The 10,304-nt window shown below is 48.0% G+C and overlaps 1 protein-coding gene across 1 annotated transcript; it reads left to right on the top strand.

Moving 5' to 3' along the window:
• The first annotated feature begins 6,178 nt into the window (after positions 1–6,178).
• Positions 6,179–10,304, top strand: LOC107392492 (kelch-like protein 28). Its single transcript, XM_015970325.3, has 6 exons — positions 6,179–6,357; positions 6,998–7,258; positions 7,338–7,975; positions 8,057–8,500; positions 9,809–10,017; positions 10,093–10,304. Exons 1-6 carry the CDS (start codon positions 6,217–6,219, stop codon positions 10,254–10,256), a joined length of 1,857 nt encoding a protein of 618 aa, XP_015825811.1. The 5' UTR covers positions 6,179–6,216; the 3' UTR covers positions 10,257–10,304.

Here is a 10,304-nt window from a genome sequence, read left to right as displayed (position 1 = left end):
GGTTACACGCATACATTTCTTCTTTTGGCTGGGGCTGAAGTGGTGAATGTTTGGAAGCACGGAGGTATTCACATCGAAAGGAGCCCACACACATACACACACCAACCAACCAAACACACACCGAGGCAGCAAAATGGCGAATGCATGTCGCAAACTGAGTGCTTCCATGGTGACGCGAGTTCCAGACTCCTCCAGGCAGAATCCACCTCTTTACAGGGCTGCAGTGGTGTATGGCAAGCCGTTGTAACACAGAATAAAACTATATTGGTCTCCTTAACTATATTGGTCTCCTTAAAAATTAATAAGTAAAATAATGGAACTCATAGTCAAAGCGACATTTTGTGTCAATTAAAAAATGTTCATCAATTATTCACTTTTGAAAAAGTCTGGCGCCAAAATCCAGTTCTGGATCTAATTAGCTGAGGTGTTAACAAGTCACTGTTTTGCAACTCACAAGTAAGTCACAAGTCTTTCCAGTCAAGTCTTGAGTCAAGTCCAAGTCGAGTCCAGTCAGTGATGTGGAAGTCCAAGTCAAGTCCAAGTCCTTAACTTTGAATTTTCAAGTCAAATTCAAGTCATCTGTCCAACTTCAATTTAATGATGATGATAATAAAAAGATTCCAGAAATAAAGCTTCTTAAAGCTTCATTTATTTGTTCTAACAAGCAGAAAGTGCAACTGAAACTGATTATAAACAAAGTGCTGCTGCATTTAGCAGTAAATCAAACCCAGAACGAAGAATGATTTATGGCCATGTCATGCCACTTTTGTGCTAAAATATCAAATATGCTCAAGTCATCATCAAGTCAACAGATACAAGTCGATTCAAGTCACAAGTCATTGGCGTTCAAGTCGTAAGTCTTTATAGATTTTATCAAGTCAAGTCAGAAGTCATTAAAATAATTACTCAAGTCTGACTCGAGTCCAAGTCATGTGTCTCGAATCCACACCTCTGCTAATTAGAGAAGGTCCCCAAAATCATCTGTTTGGAATTGACCAGTCAGTCTTTTTAGAAAACACTCAAATCAGCGTACAACTGCCACAATGGTGTGTCTTATGAATGCGCTGTGGCAGCATGGTGATGCGGAAATTTATCAGCATTCATGCCACCATGCTTGGTAACGTTATTGCTGCAACGCTGATCTTGTGTATGCATATGCCTTGGTGCAACAGAGGGTGGTGTCATAATCACACGTGAAATTACTACCAAGCTTCGGCCGGTAAAAATATTAAAACGAAAGTAAATACCGACAGTAAGTTTTGGCTTTGTAAATACAATCAGCAGAGATGGTAAACTGGAGCAATGCAGAACTCCAGGAGCTTCTCTCTGTTAGAGCTGGAGCTCAGATCACCAGACAGTTCAAGGGGACTGAAGGACAGACACCTTTAGGATCAGCTGGTCAAAAAAAACTTATAGAGCATGATTTCAATCACAATTAAAAGTTGTGTCCACGCTAAATGTGAGTCCGCGTCAGTGCAGAGACCGCCCCATACCCCCTTTATAACTTCATTGCGTAATCTAATCTTTTGTAAAAAGGACACGATTGCAGCACATTATCGCCACGGTCTGACCGCTAATTATTTTGCACAAAATTCCTCTCAGGTAAAGCCAACAGCCACTGCTCCTGCTGTGTTGACAGGTGGTGGTTCTAGACTAATTTCCTTTATTGTGACATGATAGAGAACTTTTTGAAACACTTGCTTTGCAAGCAATGTCTCAAATCAAACACTGGCAAAAAGTGGATGGATGTTTCTCTTTTGCATTTGGAGTTTTTATAGAGGCAGTAGAGACTCTTATGGAATTACAAAAAGATGCAAAAAGACATACAGTACTTACCTAATACGTCCAGAGGATCCATCCATCCATCCATCCATTTTCAGCCACTTATCCGGAGTCGGATCGTGGGGGCAGCAGGTTAAGCTGAGAGGCCCAGACTTCCCTCTCCCCAGCTACTTGGGCCAACTCCTCCAGGGGAATCCAAAGGCGTTCTTTGGCCAGACAAGAGACATAGTCTCTTTAGGGTGTCCACGGTCTTCCTTTGGGTCTCCTACCAGTTGGACGTGCCCAGAAAACCTCACCAGAGAGGCGTCCTGACCGGATGCCCGAGCCACCTCAATTGGCTCCTCTCGACGTGGAGGAGCAGCAGGTCTACTCCGAGCCCCTCCCAGATGACTGAGCTTCTCACCCTATCTCTAAGGGAGAGCCCAGACACCCTGCGGAGAAAACTCATTTCGGCAGCTTGTATCCACAGTCTCGTTCTTTCGGACAAAGATCGTGACCATAGATGAGGGTAGGAGCGTAGATCGACCGGTAAATCAAGAGCTTCTAACCCTAACCATTCTTTGCAAAGCAAGAATTTGGTCTAGTTCACTAGGCTAGGTGACTTGCTCTTTATTAAACCAACTGTGGATGATCAACTTGAAATTACGTCTAACTGTTATATGAGAAATTGGGTTGCCGTCGTCGTCGTCGTCGTCGTCGTCTTCCTCCGCTTATCCGGGTCCGGGTCGCGGGGGCAGCATCCCAACTAGGGAGCTCCAGGCCGTCCTCTCCCCGGCCTTGTCCACCAGCTCCTCCGGCAGGACCCCAAGGCGTTCCCGGACCAGATTGGAGATGTAACTTCTCCAACGTGTCCTGGGTCGACCCGGGGGCCTTCTGCCGGCAGGACATGCCCGAAACACCTCCCCGGGGAGGCGTCCAGGAGGCATCCTGACCAGATGCCCAAACCACCTCAACTGGCTCCTTTCGATCCGGAGGAGCAGCGGTTCTACTCCGAGTCCCTCCCGAATGTCCGAGCTCCTCACCCTATCTCTAAGGCTGAGCCCGGCCACCCTACGGAGGAAACTCATTTCGGCCGCTTGTATCCGCGATCTCGTTCTTTCGGTCATTACCCAAAGCTCATGACCATAGGTGAGGATTGGGACGTAGATCGACCGGTAAATCGAGAGCCTGGCTTTCTGGCTCAGCTCCCTCTTCCCCACGACAGATCGGCTCAGCGTCCGCATCACTGCAGACGCCGAACCAATCCGCCTGTCGATCTCCCGATCCCTCCTACCCTCACTCGTGAACAAGACCCCGAGATACTTAAACTCCTCCACTTGAGGTAGGACCTCTCCCCCGACCCGGAGGTGGCAAGCCACCCTTTTCCGGTCGAGAACCATGGTCTCAGATTTGGAGGTGCTGATCCTCATCCCAGCCGCTTCACATTCGGCCGCGAACCTACCCAGCAAGAGCTGAAGGTCAGAGCTGGATGAAGCTAGTAGGACCACATCATCCGCAAAAAGCAGAGACGAGATTCTCCTGCCACCAAACTCGACACACTCCACACCACGGCTGCGTCTAGAAATTCTGTCCATAAAAGTGATGAACAGAACCGGTGACAAAGGGCAGCCCTGGCGGAGTCCAACCCTCACTGGGAACAGGTCCGACTTACTACCGGCTATGCGGACCAAACTCACGCTCCTCTGGTAAAGGGACTGAATGGCCCTTAACAGAAAGCCACCCACCCCATACTCCTGGAGCGTCCCCCACAGGGTGCCCCTGGGGACACGGTCATAAGCCTTCTCCAAATCCACAAAGCACATGTGGATTGGTTGGGCAAACTCCCATGCCCCCTCCATCACCCTTGCAAGGGTATAGAGCTGGTCCACAGTTCCACGGCCAGGACGAAAACCACATTGCTCCTCCTCTATCTGAGATTCAACTATCGATCGGACCCTCCTCTCCAGTACCTTGGCGTAGACCTTTCCAGGGAGGCTGAGGAGTGTGATCCCCCTATAGTTGGAACACACCCTCAGGTCACCCTTCTTAAAGATGGGGACCACCACCCCGGTCTGCCACTCCCTAGGAACTGCCCCCGATGACCACGCAATGTTGTAGAGACGTGTCAACCATGACAGCCCTACAACATCCATAGCCTTGAGATACCCAGGACGAACCTCATCCGCCCCCGGGGCTCCGCCGCTGTGTAGTTGTTTGACTACCTCAGCAACTTCTGCCCCCGAGATCGGACAGTCCATCCCCAGGCCTCCCCGCTCTGGTTCCTCCTCGGAATGCGCATTGGTGGGATTGAGGAGCTCCTCAAAGTATTCCTTCCACCGTCCGACTATAGCCTCAGTTGACGTCAGCAGCTCCCCATCCCCACTGTAAACAGTGTGAGCGAGTTGCTGCCTTCCTCTCCTGAGGCGCCGGACAGTTTGCCAGAACCTCTTTGGAGCCGCTCGATAGTCTTTCTCCATGGCCTCACCAAACTCCTCCCACGCCCGAGATTTTGCCTCGGCAACTGCCACTGCTGCACCCCGCTTGGCTATCCGGTACCTGTCTGCTGCCTCCGGAGACCCACAGACCAGCCACGCCCTGTAGGCCTCCTTCTTCAGCCTGACGGCTCCCCGAACCTCTGGTGTCCACCAGCGGGTACGGGGGTTGCCACCACGACTGGCACCGGCCACCTTACGACCACAGCTAGCAACAGCCGCCTCGACAATCGCAGAGTGGAACAAGGCCCACTCGGACTCAATGTCCCCCACTGCTCTCGGGACGTGGTCAAAGCTCTGCCGGAGGTGGGAGTTGAAGACCGTCTTGACAGGTTCTTCTGCCAGGCGTTCCCAGCAGACCCTCACTATGCGTTTGGGTCTGCCAGGTCTACGCGGCATGTTCCCTTGCCATCTGATCCAACTCACCACCAGGTGGTGATCAGTTGACAGCTCCGCCCCTCTCTTCACTCGGGTGTCCAAAACATACGGCCGCAGGTCAGATGATACGACTACAAAATCTATCATCGACCTGTGACCTAGGCTGCCCTGGTACCAAGTGTACCGGTGGGCATCCTTATGTTCGAACATGGTGTTCGTTATGGCCAAACTGCGGCTTGCACAGAAGTCCAATAACAAAACACCGCTCGAGTTCTGATCAGGTGGGCCGTTCCTCCCAATCACACCCCTCCAGGTCAAGCTGTCATTGCCCACGTGAGCATTGAAGTCCCCCAGCAGGACAATGGAGTCCCCTGATGGAGCACTATTTAGCACTCGTCCCAGGGACTCCAAAAAGGGTGGGTACTCTGAACTGATATTTGGCCCATAAGCACAAACAACAGTCAGGACCCGTTCCCCGACCCGAAGGCGCAAGGAAGCTACCCTCTTGTCCCCCGGGGTAAACCCCAACACACAGGCAGAGAGTCTCGGGGCTAACAAAAAGCCAACCCCAGCCCTCCGCCTCTCACCCGGAGCAACTCCAGCAAAGTAGAGTGTCCAACCCCTCTCCAGGTCTCGGGTTCCAGAGCCAATGCAATGTGTCGAGGTGAGTCCGACTATATCTAGCCGGTACCGCTCAACCTCTGCCACAAGCTCCGGCTCCTTCCCCGCCAGCGAGGTGACGTTCCATGTCCCAAAAACTAGTTTTCTTGTCCGGGGATTGGACCGCCAAGGCTCCCGCCTTGGTCTGCCACCCGATTCACATTGCACCGGACCCTTCATGTTCCTCCTGCGGGTGGTGGGTCCACAGTTGGACGAGCCCATGTATCCGGTTCGGGCTGGGCCCGGCCGGGCCCCATGGGCGAAAGCCCGGCCACCAGGCGCTCGCTCACGGGCCCCAACCCCAGGCCTGGCTCCAGGGTGGGACCCCGGTAACCCTCCGGGCCGGGTACTCCGACTCTTCGTTTTCACCGCCATGGGTTGCCATACAACATAAAATAAAATAAAATGCAACATACATTTAACATTTTATGTACTATAGCCATTAATGCTCTAAATAAAAATGTTTGCAATTTTGTGATAATTTATGTTTTGGTGTTGTTTGATACAGAAAACTATATACAGATTATACAGATTTTTGTTTACTAAACAATTACACCATTGGTTTACAGTGAATGATTATGGCAGCAAAAACCTATTTTTGTTTTCACAACTGAACAATTAGGCAATTGTTTTAGTCTATTTTGTCTTTTTTTATCATTTGAATGAAAAAAATAATTAATGCTAGCGAGGTCAAAATATGTGTCCTCGGCTGATTATAGTTGGGAATTAAATAGAAATATATCATGAAACCTGTATTTGATTAAATATTGTAGACTAGAGATTAAAAAGAAGAGAAAGATGAAAACGTGTTTTTTCAAACAGCCTGTCAGTGAGTCTAGTAAAGTCGTCTTATTTTGAAAGCACCGGAAGTGGGTGTTTTATTCTGATAGAGCGTTGTTATTGTCTTTAGCTTGTCTGTAGCTGTATGTACAGTCTATGGTCTGTAGCTTTGTGGCTAGGTAGGTTGGCAGTCGCTTGTTTTCTTGCTAGCTGCTCGGGATTCTCAGTCATCGCCACCGCACAGTCAGTCGTTGTTTTCGCGCATCATACGGACCACAAATTACAGGTTTGTTTTTTTTCTGCTTTGACGAGATAAATTGTTATCCGAAAGCTAGCTAAAACGTCACGTTTGTAACCGTCAGCCATGTTTCTGTATATCAATTCTGCGCCCAGAACAGGCTAATAATAATTTTTAGCGAACAACCTGTAGTGCATTGAGATGGAAATATATGTATTTGGATAAGCTGTGTGTTTGCTGGACTCAAAAACTATAGCTCACTGTTAGCTATGTGTGTTGCTTTAGCTAAGAGGTAGCGAGTGATTTCTGATTTAAGAGCTTCCTCCGTTGAAAAACAAAGACAGATCCCAACATGTCATTCTTATATTTGATGATTTGTTGCAGTGCTTAAATAAATGCATTTTATAGTTTGGTAAATTTGGTTCACGTGTGTCGTGTAGTGTTCGTACTTCCTAGCTAAAAGCAGCGTTAGCTTAGGACTCGGATGCTCTTTAGCCTTTACCTTGGAAACTGCAAACAAACGGATCCCGAATGCAGCCTTTTAACTCGGCATGTCGCCACAAACGTCTACAGTAATAAGTTCATGTTACACAAGCTTGAAATGTGGTAGTTCTTAGATTTACATCATGTTGGTCAAGTCTACACTGTGTAATAAACTCTGCTCCGATGTCTGGGTTTCTGTTACCAGATGGACCAACAGGACCAGTCCTATATGTTTGCAAGTCTCACACGGCCCCACTCAGAGCAGCTGCTGCAAGGCCTCCAGCTCTTGCGGCAGGATCATGAACTGTGCGACATCGTCCTTCGTGTGGGTGATGCCAAGATTCATGCCCACAAAGTAGTTCTGGCTAGCATCAGCCCTTACTTCAAGGCCATGTTTACAGGTAACCTTTCAGAGAAAGAGACCTCTGAGGTGGAGTTCCAGTGCGTTGATGAGACCGCATTGAAGGTATGCTTAAACCAAGTAGATCCACAAATTCAAAGCTGTAAAAGTCCTTTTCTTACACCTTTTACTGTTTCTCTTCCAGGCTATTGTAGAGTATGCCTACACAGGGACGGTGTTCATCTCCCAGGAAACTGTTGAGTCTCTGCTGCCGGCTGCCAATTTACTCCAGGTTAAGCTTGTACTTAAGGAGTGCTGTTCCTTCTTAGAAAGCCAGCTGGATGCTGGAAACTGTATAGGGATATCCCGCTTTGCAGAGACATATGGCTGTCATGACCTGTGCTTGGCTGCAACAAAATTCATCTGTGAGAACTTTGAGGAGGTGTGTCAAACGGAGGAGTTTTTTGAACTTACAAGAGCTGAGTTGGATGAAATAGTTTCTAATGACTGTCTTAAGGTGGACACAGAGGAGAGTGTTTTTTATGCCCTGGAATCGTGGATCAAATATGATGTGACGGAGAGACAGCAGCACCTTGCTCCGTTGTTACACTGTGTTCGCCTTCCACTTCTCAGCGTCAAATTCCTCACCCGCCTATATGAAGCCAACCACCTTTTACGAGATGACCACGCGTGCAAGCACTTGCTCAACGAGGCCCTCAAATATCACTTTATGCCTGAACACAGACTTTCCTATCAGACTGTGTTGTCAGCACGGCCCAGGTGTGCTCCAAAGGTGCTACTTGCAGTAGGTGGCAAAGCTGGTCTGTTTGCTACACTGGAAAGGTAACGATGATGATGATGATGTGAAAATGGAAATATTCGATTTGAAATAGTCTTATTACATTTTATCCTCTTCTCTTTCAGCATGGAAATGTATTTCCCTCAGAGAGATTCATGGATTGGACTGGCCCCTCTTAGTGTTCCCCGTTATGAGTTTGGCGTGGCGGTGCTGGACAACAGAGTTTTTGTGGTGGGAGGCATTGCCACGCACATGAGGCAAGGGATTAGCTATCGGAGACACGAGAGCACCGTGGAGAGCTGGGACCCCGAAAGCAACACATGGTCCTCCATGGAGAGGATGGCAGAATGTCGCAGCACGCTCGGTGTGGTGGTCTTAGCAGGAGAACTGTATGCTCTGGGAGGCTATGACGGCCAGTATTACCTTCAGTCTGTGGAGAAATATGTCCCTAAGCTGAAGGAGTGGCAACCTGTGGCTCCCATGACAAAGTCCCGTAGCTGTTTTGCCACCGCTGTGCTGGATGGCATGATCTACGCTATCGGAGGCTACGGGCCAGCGCACATGAATAGGTAACCCAGTTTTCCCTTCAGGATCTTGTCAGATATTTAATATAATGAGCAATCTAGTAAAGGATATCAGCTGTTACTGAGAAAATGGTGATGGACCTGTTGCTGTTATAGCTGAAGTGTTGAGTGATTCAGTGTTCGTGTCTTTGTGTTGCCGAGCATCACCAGAGAGCTGCGTCCCAGTTGGTCATCTCCTTGACACCCGAAACCTCTCAGGAGGACATGTTTGGACAGAAAATTTCAAGGGACTTCTTCCTCATTCCTCTTGTGGTTTTGTGTTCTTGCTTTTTGGTACAAAACAGTCCCAGATCGCTGGTATCCTCCTACTAAATACCTTAGTCAGACTTGTGACAGCCTCATTAGTCGTTAACTTTGGCATCTTAAACTTTAAATCATTTAATTAGCTATGATTCAGGTATAATCTTTCAAAAAGTTTTCTATGGTTTGCCCTTATTTTTTTTTAATAGGAGAAAAGTTAAAGGTGCAATAAGAAAGAAATTTAAAATGGTCTAATTACTTATTCATGTTGGAAGGACGATTACATTTAAACAGATTTCCCTCTCAACAGGCTGGGTGGTTAACGGGTTTTGCCTTTTTTTTTTTTTAAAAGGCTGAAAAGGGAAGAGGTCATTGTTTAAAATCTACCGATATCAAAATTTGTCTATAAACAATGTCATTTTGCCCATGTCAATATATTAGGTATTTGAAAAAAATAAAATAAAAGGTGTGCGGGTTGCTGCTGATCATGTTCCTTTAAGAGGCTGCGGTACAAACTGAATTGGGTGGAGTCACGTGACTCCACCCAGTCCGATCTAACAAGAAGGGAGAGACGATGTGGCGATGATTCAGATGATGAAGCAGAGGGCGAGGGCCGCGGCTGGCGGCAGCGTCCAAATCCAAAAACGTTGCCGAATGGTTGCTGAAGAATGTTTTGAAAACGATCCTCTCGACCAAATCTACCATCACTGCTCCCTTGGTCACCGTACGGGTAATTAGTGTCCATTTATCGCTATCGAGTTGAACTGCTCAGTATATGGTGATAACTGATTCGAGGCCATATCGCCCAGCCCTACTTCCTGGTGGTTAGCTCAGAGAGGACTCTTTCGTACATGGACTGCAGTACCCAGTTTGACCACAGGATGTCATTCTTACTTCATGCACCTTTAAACTGACATATGCATCATAGAGAATCTGATGTTTTTTGTGTTGTTAATTAAAATTATTGTTGCCATAGACATTGACATCATCTGAAACCACAGCTGTGGTATTGCCATACCTGACTGATGATCGGCTGTTTGTTGAATTACACAGTGTGGAGCGGTACGATCCTAGCAAAGATGCCTGGGAAATGGTAGCCCCCATGGCAGATAAGCGGATCAACTTTGGCGTGGGCGTCATGCTCGGCTTCATCTTTGTGGTGGGTGGACACAACGGAGTGTCCCACCTGTCCAGCATCGAGCGGTACGACCCACATCAGAACCAGTGGACAGCCTGCCGTCCCATGAATGAACCTCGGACTGGTGAGTTTGTTGGATTTTGAACCAGTTTTTTCTTTAGTCTCCTGATGTTTTTATATGATTATCATTTCCTTTCAGGTGTGGGCTCTGCAATTGTGGACAACTGCCTCTACGTGGTTGGAGGTCACTCAGGGTCATCCTATCTGAACACTGTCCAGCGCTATGACCCCATCTCGGACAGTTGGTTGGACTCCAACGGCATGATGTATTGTCGTTGTAACTTTGGTCTGACTGCCCTTTGACCCTTGGCCCTGCCAGCTTGGACTCAGTAAAACAACTTTAGAAACAAA

The sequence above is a fragment of the Nothobranchius furzeri genome, chromosome 18, assembly GCF_043380555.1.
Source record: "Nothobranchius furzeri strain GRZ-AD chromosome 18, NfurGRZ-RIMD1, whole genome shotgun sequence".
Lineage (NCBI taxonomy): Eukaryota > Metazoa > Chordata > Actinopteri > Cyprinodontiformes > Nothobranchiidae > Nothobranchius > Nothobranchius furzeri.
This window is presented reverse-complemented; position numbering and strand designations above follow the sequence as displayed.

What these genes read in the sequence shown, in the direction of transcription:
- LOC107392492 (XM_015970325.3), top strand. Translation starts at nt 6,217, where the DNA reads ATGTACAGTCTATGGTCTGTAGCTTTGTGGCTAGGTAGGTTGGCAGTC. An exon ending in TTGATGAGACCGCATTGAAG is followed by an intron (nt 7,259 to 7,337) that starts GTATGCTTAAAC and finishes TTTCTCTTCCAG; the next exon opens with GCTATTGTAGAGTATGCCTA. An exon ending in CTGTTTGCTACACTGGAAAG is followed by an intron (nt 7,976 to 8,056) that starts GTAACGATGATG and finishes CTTCTCTTTCAG; the next exon opens with CATGGAAATGTATTTCCCTC.